The sequence below is a fragment of the Camelus ferus genome, chromosome 4 (genome assembly GCF_009834535.1).
Source record: "Camelus ferus isolate YT-003-E chromosome 4, BCGSAC_Cfer_1.0, whole genome shotgun sequence".
NCBI classification, from domain to species: Eukaryota; Metazoa; Chordata; class Mammalia; order Artiodactyla; family Camelidae; genus Camelus; species Camelus ferus.
In genome coordinates this window covers 13,363,861-13,381,984 of record NC_045699.1, presented here as the reverse complement: position 1 = coordinate 13,381,984, position 18,124 = coordinate 13,363,861, and the positions used below count along the sequence as shown (strand labels likewise).

The 18,124-nt window shown below is 31.2% G+C and overlaps 2 protein-coding genes across 7 annotated transcripts in view; one reads left to right on the top strand and one right to left on the bottom strand.

The window, feature by feature from the left end:
• The window catches only part of IFT74 (intraflagellar transport 74), a 65,997-nt gene that overhangs the window by 16,302 nt on the left and 31,571 nt on the right, over positions 1-18,124 (top strand). For all 6 annotated transcript variants that reach the window (XM_032479101.1, XM_032479103.1, XM_032479099.1 and 3 more), the window contains 2 exons: positions 14,237-14,375; positions 15,768-15,830. In XM_032479101.1, the coding sequence (XP_032334992.1) occupies positions 14,237-14,375; positions 15,768-15,830 (202 nt within the window). The remainder of the gene's footprint in view (positions 1-14,236; positions 14,376-15,767; positions 15,831-18,124) is intronic.
• On the bottom strand, positions 1,422-12,380 carry LRRC19 (leucine rich repeat containing 19). Its single transcript, XM_006189893.3, has 5 exons — positions 12,198-12,380; positions 7,074-7,163; positions 5,373-5,886; positions 4,221-4,409; positions 1,422-3,526 (listed from the first exon to the last, which is right to left on the bottom strand). The coding sequence occupies exons 1-5, from the start codon at positions 12,288-12,290 to the stop codon at positions 3,198-3,200; spliced, it is 1,215 nt and encodes a 404-aa protein (XP_006189955.2). The 5' UTR covers positions 12,291-12,380; the 3' UTR covers positions 1,422-3,197.

The following is an 18,124-nucleotide window of genomic DNA, read 5'->3' as shown; positions in this document are numbered from 1 at the left end:
AACACCAGATATACTGTCATGTTACCTCTGCATGTACAGTAAATATTTGATGAAGAATAGGTTGTTAATATATAAGGACAAAGTATTTGAAAGATAAATGTAATTTTCTGTTGTTTAAAAAACAAAGGAATCTCTTTTCCCCCATCTGTCATTTGATGCTGCTATAAAGTGCTATCTTAAAAATTACGAATATACTGGAAGTCTCTTCCCTTTTACAAAGAAAATTCCATATTCCAATTTTAGACACTCACTTGAAAACTTCCTCTTTGTTGTTGTTGTTGCTCTGGTTTTAAACCATTTAGCAAATATTTATCATTTGCTACATATAAAATACTCTCCTAGGTACCTAAACAATAAGAAATAATAAGCTATAACCCATTGAGGACATTATATAGTTTAGAACATTTAGGTCCTCATTTATTTCATAATTTATCTACAAAGTTATATAATACCCAGATTAGGTTTATAAGTATTACATGTATATGTTTTCTAGATATTTTATCCCAAAAGATAACTCCCAGATTATAAGTTTAAGTATGTCATAGGTTTTTCTGTCTATTTCGTTCATTTGGTTAAGGAAGAAAGTTCTTAAAATACGGTACTTTGTCGTGAAATATCAGGAGTCTTGAAACTTAATATCTGTAGTTTGTAACTAAGGCTGAGTGAAATAGTTTCTCCTGACTCTCTTAAGAGGAAATTTAAATTAAAACTAAGTTATTTTTATGAACTTTACTTGTATATACAGTAGGAGGATAGATTTATTTTGTGTGTTAATCAGATGGCCAACATCTCAAAAACACAAGGATCTATCTTGACTCTATATGTTCAGAAGAAGCAGGAAATGCCATACCTTGAAAAAGCGGGGGTAAAAAACTTCTGTTTTCCTTCTCTTCTCTTTCAGTACCACCATTTGCTGTGGTATGACCATCTGGTTTATTATGAAACACCTATTTTAAGTAAATCGATTATAGTATATAGCCTCAATATGTTACTGTGACAATACTTAGACACCAGGCTTTAATTCAGTTTCACGTGCCAGCTTGAACTAATGAGTCTCTTCTAACTTGAATGTCTACACTAGTTTGGTTTTAGCCAAAATCAGTTATCCTTTAAAAAAAAATGTAATTATAATTTTAAAACCCATTTATTTTTGTGTAGTCAGATATTTATTGAATACCCAATATTTAAATATAAGAGGCTTTTGAATATAAGAGATTAGATGTAGTCTTTACCCATTCATAATTATATTTTATCTTACCAAATATCTCAAATATTAATATTTGCCTCTTAAAGTAGGAAATGATATTTTGGTAAAATGATAGGTTATTTAGAAAAAGATGCTTTGTGTTTTTATAATTATCTCACTCATAATTGAGATTTAAAACTGTAAAGTATAATTTATTTATCAGAAATATTACACATAAAACATTTATATCCTTTATTGAAAACATATGTTCCTATACATACGAGCAAATATACATCTTAAATGAGTCAATTCTATTTCACAGAGTATATTGTCCTAAACAGTTTTTATTTTCCTCAGTAAACATTTGAACTGAATTTACTATTGATATAACCTTAAAAATGACTATTGTTAGAATATAACATACATCTACATTATTTTTAGTCTCTCTTTTCTAAGAAACTACTAGGTACATACACGTTTTAAAAACTTTATGTTATAGAGGAACTTGAACATACACAAAAATAAACTAGTGTATTATACTCCTGTGTACCCATCTCCCAGCTTCATCAGCTTATATGCAACCCTGTTCTATCCACACTGCTAGCCACTGTTCCCTTCCCTGTATTACAATGAAGAAAATACAAAATATTATATTATTCATTCCATAAATATATTTCAGTATTTTAGAAATATTCTTTTCTCTAAAAGGTATAGATAAATACACTTAATTTCCCCACATATGGGAGGTAAAAATAATAGATTTTGTTACAGTTCTTAATGCCACTGTTTGCATTAAGTTGTTAAAATTATGATTGTAGCCAATGATTATAAGGAATTGGCAAATAATTCACTTTAGATTCTTCTATAATAGGCTCAAGGCCAGTGTTCTTTGGACCATTATTGTGCTATGAGCTACTTGTAGGCATATGTCAAAGAAAAGGTTTTGTTTTTAAGAAAGTTTGGAAAATTCTTAAAACTTTGTTCTTGAAGATCAGAGAGTGGTTTAACTTAATAAAGTCTTGGTTAAGTCCTATAGTAAAGAAGCTTGTTTCACTTTGTTTAAATCCAGTATTTCCTACAGTGATTCTGTATTAGTTTGACCATGTTCCTTTTTCCCCCATCCTGTAAATACTTCTAAATGTCTCTCTGGAAATTAATGTTCTAGAAAGTTTGGGAAACATTGCTTTATCTACAGCATCCCAAAGAACTGACCATGGACCAACTGAGGATTCCTCAGCCCTAACACAAACTCATTTGAATAAAAATCTCCCAAAGAGAGGCAGAAATAAGTGTTTTTTTAAAACAAGATTCATAGATAATTCCCACTTTGGAAGCCACCATATTATTCAATTGTGTTGACCATGCATTATGATGACAGTCTTTCTTTGTATCCAGAATCAATGGTAACTTATTAGAGATTGTGCCTGGACATTGTGCCTGTGTTTTAACTTGCTACTAACTTTTCAGAAATTTGTTGTGCCAATTCAAGAAGCATTTAAAAAAATTTAAAAAGCATTTTCCAATTCCATGTATTCATTCTATGAGCATAAAATCAGTCTTAGTGTATTGTCAGTTTATACTACCTCTGTTCTTCCCTTTGACTCATGATAGAAATCCAAAATCTTTTTTCTTTATTGATACCAAGCAGTAAAATTTTAATATAATTTAATATGTATTACATCAAATATCTGGCTAATATGAGAATCAGTTCATTTTAATTAATGAACAATTTACTTTAGGCCTTTCCTACTATTATGTATGGTGTCCTGAGTACTACTGAGAACAGTAATGCTAGTATTTTTAACTGCTAGCTACTAAGGAGTGGCAGTTGCTATATTTGGGCCTACTTGTACAATGCCAGTGAGAAGAGCATAATTTTATAATATTTATATGTGTTGCAATTAATATGAAAGTCTTCTAGCTATAGTTCTCAGTATGTCACATATCAAAATCTCCTTGCCTAAACTGTGAGTGAGCTGGTAACAATTTTTAAAGAATCAAACTTTGAAAATTAATTTTCTTCATGTAATTCTTGAGTATCTATATATTTGTCTTCAATAAACCCATCATCATCTATCACAAATGAATGTGGTTGTTCAAATATTACTGTAGTTTCTTCAGGATTTGTATCTGGTATCTGTGAAGGAGAACTTGGATTTCCGGTAAAACCATTTTCATAGGTTTCTGCTTCATGCTCTTCCAGGCGATGATGATTGTAACTTAGCAGAATGTTATACCATACTGGACATTTGATAGCAATAAAAATGAGGAGTGAAGTCATCAGTACGGTAACTACAACACCAACAAGCAAAGCCCAGCTTTTTCCAAGAGATTCATGTTCTTAAATGGAATACCGGGAAAGAGAGGGGGGAGAATTTTGTTAAATTGACAAAAGAAAAAAAAATCATCATTGCATGTCCTAATAACTCCCCGATACTGGTATTAGAAATAAATGTACTTAATAATTTTCTTTAAGCAAAAGTTACTAAAACTGCAATAAATAAAGATATTTCATAGTGTAGTGAAAGAATACCCTTTTTCAAAATAACTACCTGTCTTAGCAGGTATTGTTTATGCATTCACCTAGGAACTACTGATTTATACCTGTTAAGAATTGTAACTTGGGAGAGGGTACAGCTCAAGTGGTAGAGTGCATGCTTAGCAAGCAGGAGATCCTGGATTCAATCCCCAGTACCTCCTCTAAAAATAAATAAATTAAGGAGACCTAATTACCTTCCTTCCCCTACCAAAAAAAAAAAAAAAGAATAAAATAAAAATAAATAAATGAAAAGAATTGTGACTTGATGAGTTAATATCAAAGCTCAGAGAAGTTAACTAATTTGCATAATGGCATTTGACTGATATCTAGCAGAGCCTCGTTTAGAAATCCAATATTTTGTAAATCTTTTGTTGAGCAGAGGAATTGATCTTTTACATTGTTTCTAGAAATTTAAAATGCAAAAAAATGAGAACTATCTTAATTTATTTAGTATACTATCCTCAGCAATATTTATATTGAAAACCAGTACATTACCTGAATTTCTTGTGATGTTGTTGAAAGAGCTATGAAGTGTTGAATTGCTAATGGACTGAAAATGATTATAAAGATCTATAGTTATAAGCGAAGGAAATTTTGAGTAGCATTCAGCCTTGTAAGGTACTGTTTTGATATTGTAGTGCTTCAGGATATCTGGATAGTTACACATGGTGATGTTTTCATTTTCTGGTAAAATAGAAAGAATAAGATTTATTATGGAAAATAAGATTATTAAAGTTAATAAATATTATGGTTAACAGCATTTTATAATTTTTCACCTAAAATTTCTTGACATATCTACCTGTCATCATTGAAGATGAAACTGTTATATTTGCCTAGCAACATGACAAGGGAAAGATGCCCATTTTTGTTTATTAAGTTATTTTATAAATATAGTTTAAGTGCAGTCTGTGCTTATTGTTTAGTTTGTCTGTGCTAGTAAAGATGTTATGAGTAAGATTGTGGTGAACATCTGGAATGTGGTGTGCAGTTTAGAAAGTAGGGTACCTGTTTTCACCTACTCTGACAGGATATGCTGAGAAAAGGAAGTACTTTTTTTTTTAAATAACATTTTTTTTATTGAGTATAGTCATTTTACAATGTTTCAAATTCCAGTGTAGAGCACAATTTTTCAGTTATACATGAACGTATATATATTCATTGTCACATTTTTTTTTTGCTGTGAGCTACCATAAGATCTTGCATATATTTCCCTGTGCTATACAGTATAATCTTGTTTATCTATTCTACATTTTTAAATCCCAGTCTGTCCCTTCCCACCCTCCCTCCCCCTTGGCAACCACAAGTTTGTATTCTATGTCTATGAGTCTGTTTCCGTTTTGTATTTATGTTTTGTTTGAAAAGGAAGTACTTTTAAAAATTAGTCTTATGTACTGAAACTGCAAACTTAGTATATAAAGTAACAGTATAATCTCACATATATAAAACATTTAAATTTTTTTTCCTTTTTTTTCCTGGAGAGGCCAAGGTACAACATCTATTCAATAATTGCTTTCCAGTGTTTTTTTCCTGTTTCCCTTAAGCATCAGTAGTTTCCTTAAGACACGAAATGAGAGACTTTTCTGGGATAGAACAACCAAAAATCAGTCACATTTTGGTTTTGACTAATTTAAATTAATGATTGCTTACCTAGTGTCACATTCGATGTGTTCAACCAGTTTTGCAAACTCAGTAGACTACAAGAGCAGTTCCATGGGTTTTCATATAAAGTTATGAATTCCAGATGAGACAGTAGTGGTACATCAAAATAGCTTATCAAATTGCCTTGCAGACTAAGTAGTATCAGGTTTTTTAGAGGCACAAATATATCAGGATTCAGTTGTAATATTTTGTTTTGGCAGAGATATAGCTGTTTTAGCTTATTTAAGCCCATAAAAGCACCCTGTTGAATTATGTGGATGGAGTTTCTACAAATATTTAAAATTTCTAGATTGGAGAGTTTCCCAAAACTATTATTATGTAAGATGATGACATTGTTCTCAATCAAATAGAGCTCAGTGAGTAAAAAATAAGTCTGTAGAACTGTTGTGTCTGTAACATTCAGAGTAATTTTGTTATAACTGAGATCAAGTATAGTAACATCTTTATTGATATTTGCTGGAATCAAAGCATAATTCTTTGCAGTGAAATTACATTTGACTTCCTAAAAAAAAGAAAATTAGAAATGCATTAATAAGGAAATATATTAACAGAATTTCCCAAAATTTTTTTTTTCTTTTTCTTTTTTTGGGGGGTAAAGGGGGTGGTAATTAAGTTTATTTATTTATTTTTAGAGGAGGTACTGGAGATTGAACCCAGGACCTCTTTGATGCTAAGCATGCACTCTACTGCTTTAGCTATACCCTCCCCCCTCAAATTTTTATATCCAGGCAATTAGACATTGGAAGGAAATACTTTTAGAAAAAAAATCTACTATTTAATCTTGTGGTGATAGTATATGGAAAAGGTAAAGCAAATACTTTTTTTACTGGGATTCAATGCTGATATATAAGGGAATTTTGATATATATAATTAAGCAAGGAGATACCAGTTTGCCATACAAGTATCTTCCAACTGTTATTGCATGATCATTATAGAAAGAAAGAATATTGGTATATTTCCATTTATATATGTGGAAATAAGTGGTAAATAATACTGTTAACTTATTTAGTATTTCAGTTTGCAAGATTGACATTTATAATGAGGATTTTATGTAAAAATATGTAATTTTTAAAAATCGGTAGAGCTAGCATTACTACACCTAGGACTATTAAATAATTAAGAAATAATATTCAATATACAATTCTATAGCGTTAACAGCTCAAAACTTGATGTTTTAAAAGAAAATATTAATCTTGTAACAGAAATTGAGCCATGTATTGAATTTGAAGAGCCAGGTAACAGGAAGAAGTACTTTCATTATATGGCTATAGATCCAAAAAAAAAATTCTTGTTTTGACTGTTTTTGCATTTGAAATATCCCCCAATAGTAATAATAATGTAACAATAATAATTTCCCTCATAAATTTATGTTTTTTTAAAAAGTTTCCTGCATTTTAAAGTGTAGTTTTTGTGTCTTGTAACTAATCTCTGATTTTATAGTGAAATTTTACAGATTTTTCCTTTTATCAACATTTAAAGAACTCAGTTTAAAAGAAAAAAAGAAAACTGCTTTTGTCAAATTAGAGTCTGGTTCAGAGATCACATGTTTTGAATATACACAGCTAACCAAAGAGTTCATTTTGATAGTTTGAATTTTTTTTCCTTTTTTATTGCCTTGGAATATTGTACTAAATTTACAAAAAGTGTACCTTTGAAAATATTTTCACTAGCTTGTTTGTAAAAACTTACTGTTTTAGAAGTCTGGCTTTTGTCTGATAATAATAGGATGAAGAGCGGCCAAAACAAGATCGTGATGCTTGTGGTTTTCATATCACAAACCTGATAGAAAAGAGTATTTATATCTCATTAGGAGACTAGAACTTCAGAGATTTTTGAGGACATTTTGATTTCCTTTTCCCATTAAATCTATTTCTTAAAATATACAAAATGTGAAAGAAGTAAATATCCCTTCACCCTTCCTGCACTCTAAAAAAACTGGAAAGCTCCTGTAGACAATGAAAAACAGTATTTTTCAGGGTGTCTCATTAGTTCCTAGATCTATTGAAAGGAACTTTAAAACAGTTGAAGTTTTAAAATATTTAAATATGTGCACAAAAGAAAATCCAGAAGACTGTATATTTATGTATGTATACTTATTTATATTTATCTTGCTACTTCTTCATTTTTCAATTTTAGGCATCATCTATTGATATTATCCTTTGACTTAATACTTTGGGTGTTGAGAGTCCTCATCTTTCTTTCAGACACTCCCTACCTTCATCACCAACATATGAAATATATACTTACTGTCTTTTCACTCTCCAAACATAGTCACTTGTAATTTTAGATGAATATTCAGTGTTTATACTATTGGGAATATATAAAGCTATCAATGACTGAGCCATGTAGCAGGATTATTACAATGTTGATGCACACTTTTTTTCTCTAATTAATTGTAATTTTTTACGTGCTTCAGGTTTTTTTTTTATGAATTTATAACTCTCCCTAGCAAATCTCTCAATAGTTTATACATATTAGATATTTTAATGTTTCATTTGCTTGAAGAAGTCTCTCTCAGAGCCTGCTGCCGTGCTCTGATCTAGATGAGCTGATCCGTAACCCTTTACCTAGCTGTTGACTTCCACTCTCCTTCCCCCTCATCATAGAGATCCTCATTTGCTCTTGTTACTGGATTCCTATTTTCTAGAATGCCTTGCCTTGGATTACTGCCTTTTTCTGCAGAGCTTTCTGCAGTAACTTCCTGAGAAGGGTCATAGGAGGGAATTTTTTTACACCTTGAAAGAGATTTTGGCTAGAAATAGAATTCCTAAGTAGAAAATAATTTTTCCTCAAAATGTTGATAACATTGTCCCATTATCTTTGGACACCTAGTATAGTTGTCCCTGGGATCTACAGAGTATCGGTTCCAGGAGCTCCCACAGATACCAAATCTGTGGATTGCTCAAGTCCCTTATATAAAATGATGTAATATAATGAATACAGTGGGCCCTTCCCATTCATATCCATAGGTTTCACATTTGTGGACTCAACCAACCATGATTGTATTACTGTTAAGAACTGTGATGCTATGCCATTCTTATTCTTTATCGTTTTATGTAACTTGCCCCTTCTTAATCCCCAAAGCTTTTTTTTTAAATATAGTTGCTGTACAATATTATCTAAGTTACAGGTGTTACAGTGATTCACAGTTTTTAAAGGTTATAACCCATTTATAGTTGTTATAAAATATTGGCTGTACTCCCTATGTTGTACAATATAGGCTTTAAATCGATATTCTGAAATTTTAGGATCCTTTGTGAGTCTGTTTTCATGCTTGAAACTGGGTACTTGGTGGGCACTTAAAATCTGAAAACAATGAGAATTTTTTTTGAATTATTTTATTGATGGTATTGATAATTTTCTTCCTCATTAAAAAAAAATCTCACTTCTCTCTCTAGAACCCTTTAATTAGGTGTTGCATCTCCTGGAATGATTATCTAGTTTTTATTTTTACTCTTTTACATTTCATCTCTGTGTATTTTTGCTCTGCTTTCTGGGAGGTATCCTCAACTTTATCTTCAATCTCATCAATTAAAAGCTTTTTTTTTCCTGTAATCTTTTTAATTCTAAGAGCTCTTCGTTCTCTGAAAATTTCTTTTTAATGTACTGTGGTATGAATGTATTCTCTTTTCTTGTTTTTTCTTGCTGTATCTTTTGTTGTTTTCTTTTTCCTTGAATAGCTTTTGTGTCCTTAGGTTGTACGTTTCCAATTTATTTTGATCAGTGTCTTTTATATTGGAGATTTTCTTTTGAACTTTATATATCTTAATATTTGGTTTAGGACTTAAATATAAGAGTGTGAGACAAAAATGCTGATTGGAAACTCTGCATTGGTGTGGGTCTTATTAACTTTAGATCTTACTATAGAGTGAACTTCATGGACTGTTTTCTTGGGGAATCCCTAAGTGTTATCTTTAGTTTGTTTCTCGGGCTGGTTGGATTCCCCAAAGTGACTTCTAATCTACTGCCTGAAAAGATGAGGCCAGGTGGCCAGCATTCTGAGAGCTAAGTTGTGAAAAAAGTGAGTTTATCACAATAATTAGTATATAAGCTTTAACTTAACTCTCTCTGCTTTTGGCATAACATCCCTGCAGTCATTTGTGTCTAGTGCCCAGATTTCATCTGTTTAATTCTTCCCAGGCTGGGGTAGGGTTGGGGAGAGCCTCATTCTTCTGCTTATGCAGAAGAGGAATTTTACCTGACTGAGCAGAGGCAGCAAGAAAGACTTTCAACTTTATTTTAGCCCTTCCTTCTCTACATCCAGAATATGTGGTGCTGCCAATTTCTGAGCCATTTAAGGGATTCTGCAGTGTATATCAGGTGGCTTCTCAGCTTTTCCCACTGCTAACTTGGCAAAATTGTGCTTTCTCAGTTTCCACTTAACTATTAGCTTTCTAGTTTCTAGATTTTATTGCTATTGCCCCCTCTTCCATTCTCTTAGTCTTTTATCAGTTTATATACTTCATATTACCTTTTATTTTCATTTTAGTAGGTTTTTGGGCAGGAGTCAAAGTTAGTGGGTCCATTCAGTGTGCCATGTTTAACTGAAACTACCATTTGAGTAAATTCTTCTTGCTAAATCCTTATTTAGTCATTTTATTCATGACCTTGATGTTTCTTGTTTTTATCTCTTTTCTTTAAGTCAGCTTTAGAAACTGCTGCAAACAAATCATCTACTTGAAAGGATATAGATATATCCTGTTAACATCCTTAGTAATTTCCTAAAATTTAGCCTTTTTGAGCCTTTTTACAGCATTTGTTGCAATTGGTTGCTTATGATTTTTAAGGAAAATTTATTCCATCAGAGCAAGAAGTAGAAAACTACTCAGTGAGCAAGATTCATTTCAAGTTACTGAAGTCTGTTGCTGCATTAGCAATAAAGAATTTATTGTTATGTCAATACTGTTCTATTCTAGTTAACTTCCTCATTGCCTTCAACTTGATCTTAATGATCTGTTTATGTTTATTCCCTTTCCATGGCTAAAGCAAAATTTTAAGAAAAAGCCACTATTCTCCTAGATTTTACAATTTGGATATAAATCATAGTAGATTCCTTTTTAGAGTCAGAAATGAATTCAAGCTATAACTTATTCTAGACCATTGCCCACAAAAGGGGGATCACCATAGCATATATAAAAGGTGGTTTACCTGTGTTGACAGATCTCTGGGAATAAGTGTACAGCCTCCTCACTGGTTTGTTTCAGTATTTCTCAATGGTGTACTAATGTCTCTGGTAGGATGCTCATGTAGGTAAGGTAATGATAAAAGATAAGTGCCATTTTTTTCGGAAATAAATAGTTCAGGGATGATTAAAGAAAGCAAATAGGCTACAAAGAAAATCAAGTGAACTGAAGAATTGATGTGGAATAGAAGCAGATGGAGAAGGTAATAGAGGTCAGATAGGACTCTGACTTTGTGGAAATGGAGACAGAATTGTCTTGTATTATCTTTATCATCCACTTAATACTAATAATTGTTTTCTACAATATGCTAAAGTGAATAAAATCATAAAAGTTAGAAAAGGAATCTTTTTTTTTCTATTTGATAAATTTTAGAGTTAGAAAATGTATGTACTCAGAGTTTAAGGTAGATTCTCTACAAGGAAGCAGTCAACAAATCTAAAGCATTATTAGGTCTAAAGCTGTGAAAGGTGTTGACTAAGCTGCACGGTCCATATTTGTATGTCTTTTGGGAGGGGAAAGATTGAAAGACAGGATGGATGTTAACCTTCAAAACACTAAAGACAAATTCTTAAGCAGAAACATTTGCTATCATTATTGGCAATCTTGAAGGCATCAGTTTGGCAGAATAACTAGCTGGTAGATTATATAGAAATTGTCCTTGAGTCAATTTACCATATTTAAAAAGCAGATTTAAAAGGAAAGTTATTATTGCCTGTTTCTCCCTTTGGAATTTTTGTCTAAATTTGAAATTTATTTTGAGAAAGTATTTGGGTTTGACTTAAGTATTAAAAAGTAGAGGACAAATGGAATATCGGTTTTTTTAAAAAACTATTTTACAAAGTTAAGTGCCCTTTTACATAGCCTCTAATGTACATTACAAAAAATTTACACAAAAGGAAATGGTAGATATTGAAAAAGAAACTAGTGTTCTTTTCAATATAGTTTCAAGTACAAGTTTCTGAGGAGTTTTTAATCATTTATTTTATATGACTATTACATACCATGAAATAAAATGATGTAGCAATTATTTTGGTTTTGTTAAATAAAATATATATATAATATAGTTTTGCCATTAAATATTTTAGATATTTATGCCAGAATTCGGTGTATTTGGAGTTAGGTATTAATAATTCACAATTAACGTCTCTCTTATAATTTTATAGAATTTTTTTTTTTTTACAAATTTAAAAACTTTTATAGTGGAAAGTTTCAAGAAAAAAACCTCTAAGTGGAGAATGGTCGTCTCCCAATTTCAACAGTTCTCACTGATGGCCAGTCTTTTTTCATCTTACAAATCTGTTTTTAAGTTAGTGTCACTTTAAAATGCTCTGTAATTAATGTACTTCAAAATAAAAAGATCTGATAAATTTAATTGGCTTGATGAAACCTTTTTTTTTTTCCAAAAGAAAAATAATTACTTTCTATCACATTGTCACTTTATGTGAGAAAGATTTTTTGACTATGTCCTGAGTTTTTATTTCTAAGGTAGATCTCATGAAAATACAATCATATTTTCTGCTCTTTCATCACTTATTAAAGACAAAGATTTTTGTATAGACCTAACAAGCTTAAATATGATTTTAAAAAGTTCAACAACCACCACCAAGCCTATACATTTATAAGATCTTACCTTTACTTTTTTCTTTTCTCTGAGACTGGTGTGTGAGGAATCTGCTCTTTCTTCTACACCATTAAAAAAAAAAAGTATGTCATATGACTGCATTTCACTCTGTTTTAACCTTTGTACCCAATGAACAGGTGATAAAAAAAAAAAACAAACTAGACTTCCTTAGCAAAAGATTGACTAGAAGAATAATTTCTTAAAGTTATCTTTGACTTTTTTTTAGTGTAACAAGTAAAGTGGTTTGCTTAACCTTTGTGTTTCTTAATTACTCTTGAAAAATTTAAATATTAACAAATTTACTTTGTGAGTTAAAGTATATAATATTGAGAGTGCATACTTTGAAAGATATATTGCTAACCTGATTTAAATGTTTGTCCTAAAGGTATATTTAGAAACATCCAAGTTGAAAAGATAACCACCAAGTTTTGTATCCCACTGAGTTTCAACTTTTTGTTTACTCATTTTTATGACACCACCATTGGTGTTTTATTGCCAAGTTATAACAGAAGCAGACTGTTTAAAGCATCAAAAGACCCGACCCTTAGCCATTATATAGCGTTCAAAAAATCAGTGACTTTCCTTGTACTGTAACTTCCCCTCTGTAAAATGGAATACTTAACAACATTAGTTCCCATCTACCTATAGTAGATATATCAGGCTAACATGATTTAAGATTCATTGTTGGTAAATAATCATGGAGTTCAGAATGAGTTAGTTCTAAAAGATTAACTCCTCTGGGTTTGAGTATCCTTAATCTGTGAAACAAAGAGATGGAAATAGATCATTTTTTCTGCTTGAAATTTCTATGAGCCCATATACCCATGTACATTGTAACAGCAGCAAACATTTTTTATGCTATAAGTAATTGAAGTTCAACGTGAAGACATCACTTCCTGTTCAAAAATAAACAAATAAATGGAAATTCCAGGTTGTCTATTTCATTATGTTCATCTTTTATTTGGTTATAATGAGATGTCTGTAGGAAAATTTCTGAGTTTAGATGATTTTATTCTGGTAGTAGGGTACAAGTGTGTAAAGAGTGTGGGGGATATGTAGATCTATGAGGCTTAACTAGTGGTTGTGAAAACTGTAAAAGTTGATATCTATATTTGAAAGAGATTGAATAAAATAATCATTTTGAAACTCTAAGTAGAAACTTAGGATATTGAGACTGAAAATTTATCTTCAAGCAAGCTTTTTATATGTGTCTTGAAGTATTTACATGATAATTACCATCTTACCTCTAATTTTTTCAGAATTTTTTTTTACCCTATTGATAATTGATCTTGCATAGGTAATAAGTGGCACATCACTGGTATTTCTTGTGATTATATGATGAAGATGGTTATTGTTTGTCACTAATTTTACTAGTACTACCTATGTGATTGTACTTGTAGTGTTTGTTATATTTTTAATGAAATGAACTTACTATTTTGCAGTGCTAAAGTATTGTTGATAATTTGTGAAATACCAGTTTTAATTAAAGCAGTAGATAAAAGGGAATTTAAGCAAAACATATTATTAATCTAAAGCTATGAATTTTTTTATTCATAGGAATAGATCTCTATTCCCCAATTCAATCAGAGCTGTCTTACTCTAGATGATTTATGTGGTAAATTTCTGTACAAGATTTCATTTAGTCAAAGAATTCTATAGCTAAAAGATGCTTGAAAACCACTCTTTCAAAATTTAACTGTCTTATTTGTCTTGAGGGTATTAATAACATAGTGTGAATATATCATATATATAAGGCTTTAAAGATTTTCCATGATAATCTTTGTGTTTTCTTATGAAAAAGTAAAGTAGAGAATAAGGAAATAGAAGGATTTGGGGATTGAGGAGAGAAAGATATAAAATAAGTCTGTGTTGATGGGACCACATTTTGTTCAGGGCAAGTAGAATTTTTGTGTACGTCTATAAGGACTTTCAGATCATGAACTATGGTTGAATAACTTTTAACTATCCCATTTAATTGAGACTGAGTAAAGTTAATTGATTTTTCCCCTCAATATAGTAAGAGGAATTTTGCATACTTTTGATTTCAGGAAGGAAAAACAAATTAGAAGTGTAGAAGAAGAAATTGAACAGGAAAAACAAGCAGCAGAGGGCATTATAAAAAATATGTCTCCTGAAAGACAAGTCAAGTACATAGAAATGAAAACCACAAATGAGAAATTGTTGCAGGTAACACTCATTACTACTCTGGGCCAGACATATACCAGTCTTACTACTACAAATATGGTCTGAAGGCAGCATTGGCATCTCGGGAGAACTTGGCTAGACCTACTGATCAGAGTCTTCATTTTAACAAGGTCCCCAGATGATTCATATGGACATTTAAATTTGGGAAGCACTGATCTAGAAAACTTCATTTTCTTATGCTGTGTGATGACCTAGCTTTTACTATACTATTCATTTCTATGCATCGTTCATTTTTGCAGGTGATAAAGATACATGAAACTTTTTTTTTAATGAACTTTTAATGAAAACATTAAAAGGCCTATACATTAGAGCCATATTGATATTTACTTTTTCCTTTTCTTCCTGCCTAATAAACAGCAAGTCTTTTACTTGCTATGTCCTTAGTTTGAACACCCATTGTTCCCTAATTATGGCGTTTAAATTAGCAATTTGGGTGCCCACTGAGGGGTTACTGAGAATCCTCCCAACATTCAGTCATGGTGGTGACTCAGTTTTGCAAGGTGGTACCCTTTCATGCTGAGATGTCTCTTAACCAGTTAACAGAGAATTAGTCCCCATAAATGCCAATAATGAATGTAGTTCTAGCTTCTCAGATAATCCTTCATTGACAATTTAATATAACTTTTTTATTTTAAGCAGGATTTATAAGATATAATAAAACATTGAAGAAAGAGTATTATAGAAAGGCCAAAATACTATCAAAATATAGCTAATATTGCACCGGGGTTTTTGAATGGGTACAGTTGGCCCTTGAACACCTCATGTGTTAGGCATACCTACCCTTGTATAGTCTTTGTATGGTTTATAGTTGGCCCACAGTATCGGTGGTTCCACATTCGCGGATTCAACCAACTATAGATCTAGTAGTATATAGTACGTATTTCATGAAGAAAATCCTCATGTCAGTGGACCCAGGCAGTTCAAACTCAACTGTAAACAGTTCAAGGGTCTTATCCCTAAGAGTGAAGCATGTAAACTGCTATAGGTCTTGGCCTTAAAAGAAATTAGGCAAAAGTTATGAAAAAATGGTTAAAAAATCAAAAATAAAAATTGTAACTAAACAGTGACATCATTAATTTGAAGTCTTTTGATAGTTTGTATTCTCAGAACACAGTGATGTTTTATTGTGGAAAGGTGTGGCTCCCTTTGACAAGCTCAAAGTATTTTTCATGGTAGATCATGCCAGAGTTTTTAGGAATAATTAAATAAATTGGCAAAAATAGAAATAATGAATTAATAAATTCTAGTTAAATCATAAGGTATGGGTTGAAAATGTCTACAGAATTTATTTTGTCACACCCATGTTTGAAATGTTAAACAAACAAATTATTCTTAAAGTAAATTGCGTATGTATTTGCTTTTTTTCCTTCTTAGGAATTAGATACACTTCAACAACAACTAGATTCATTGAATATGAAAAAAGAGAGTTTGGAATCTGTAAGTATAAAATCAAAAGTTCTCATATTAGTCAGCTACAAAAGATAATTCAGCTAAATTTATTAATAGAACTCATTCAGGTAACATGTGTATTTAGCAATTTACTAACAAGAGTGTAATAATTTTTTTTCCCATTCAGGGCCACAAATATCCTAGTTTAGAAAGAAAGTAGATTTAATTATTGACTTCCAACCCCGTACAAAAGGAATCATCTGCCCTACAGAGGCTTACAAAATCTAGTGGTAATTAAAAGGCATATGAACAAGAGACTAAAAACAAATGAAGAGGGGGAAGTCAGTTCATTACTTTAAAGCTGTAAAAGCTTGTATTTGTTTTAATATTTATTTACTTAAAGGGTTTTTAATTCACAAAATAAAACATGTTTGTTATAAAAAAAATTGAGTAAGATGAAAGTAAGAATGTCTCTTTTCTGTCTTTCCAGACCGAACTACTCTTACATTTATTGAATGCTTACTATGTGTGCTTTTTTGAGCTCTTTACATATGTCACTAGCGTTGTCATTTTGTCTTCACAACAATCTTGTAATACTTTCTTGGTTCTACTTGTTGTGGTAAACCTAAAATGGGATTTACACTTGATATACTGTCTGCAGCTTTTTTTGTTTTGTTTTGTTTTAACCTAACATTCTCTCTTGAATGTCTATTTCACATCACCTCTTAAAATATCTCCCTCATTATTTGAAATTACTGCATTGTATTATATTGTATAACTATAAAGTACAGCCTTGTAGATGACTAGGTTGTTTATAGTTTTTTGGGATTACAAAACAATGCTCTAGTGAAAAACATACATTTTATGAAGTTATTATGAGTGTATCTTAAGATAAATTTCTTGCATTGGGTCAAAAGGTACATACTTTTAAAACATTGTGACATTGCGAAATTGTCTTCCAAAAAAAATTGTTCTATTTTGTACTCCTAAACTCAATGTATGAGAGTGCCTATTTCCCCCTGTACTCATTAACAGCATGCATTATACACCTTTTCCATTTTTGCTAGTTCAACAGTTAAAAAAAATGCTATCTTGTTTCAATTTTCTTTTTTTTTTTATGCAAGAAGTTGAGTACCTCTCTACGTATTTGTTGGTCAGTGTATTTCTTTTCCTGCAAACTATCTTCTTATGTAGTTTATGCTTATGTTATGTAGCAACTCAGATATTGTCTGTACATCAGATCTTACCTGCCTTTCTTGATCTCCTATGTATTCAGGTAGATATCATGATGATAGAATTAGTAACAATTGTAAAATGACAAGATTGCTGTCATCTAGCTTGCAGAAGAAATAAACATAAGTATTTTGTAATCATTCTTTTGGAAATGCTGTTGAAAAAATAGTTTACTTAAAAATATTAAGGTGATTTTCTATATCCAATTGTCTACATGTGTATACACATAATTTTTATTTTCTTTGATCTCTGGTAATAAAAATATGATTCAAGGAATAAAGACTACATTCAGTATTAATACAACCAACTTTCAGAATTCCTTACTATCTTTTTGGGGGGTGTATAGGTGAGTGTCAGCTCTTATTTCTTTGGCAGATTTAGTTTCCACGGAAAGAGGTGTAAGACATAACCTTGGATTTAGTGTTTGTATCAATGTCACTCTTCTTTGGCATCAGTATATATATGCCTAAAATTAGATGAACTTAAAAAACAATACAGTATTCTCAAATTAAGAAACTGTAAATTCTGTTTAACTTTAGCTAGATTCCTTTGTGGGTTTGTTTTTTCTTTTTTGGTTGGAGGAAGCACTTGCTCTTAAAGAAAACATGTCAAATATCAAACAATATTTATTGAATATCTGCTTTATGCTTACTACTTTGCTGAATATTGCTTATTTAGTTCACAAGGATGTGAAAAAAATCAGGTGAAGGATCCACATGAGCTTGAGTCTTCAGGAACTGTTGTTATCAAGATGCAATTTGAATATGTCTGTAGGTGGTTAAGCAAAGGGGAAGGTGAAGGTACTATGAAAAGGAATGCCTCAAAATAGCTGCGTTTTTTTCTATCAGTATTTTATTATCATGGTTTTTCACCTGATGGTAATCCATTACATTAGCTGTGTATGAGACCCTTTGCCTATGGACTTTCAAACATTTCCTCTTTGTTTACTTTCTCCTTCTCTTTTGCTTGCAACAAAGAGGTCTTCCCTCTTAAAAATCTTGTTTATGCTGTGGGCCTGGTTTCAGATATCATCATTAACTTTCATTTTTGTTAACTTAGAAAAATTGTTTAGATCTTAGATCTTCAGTTTTCTCATCTGTAAAACAGAG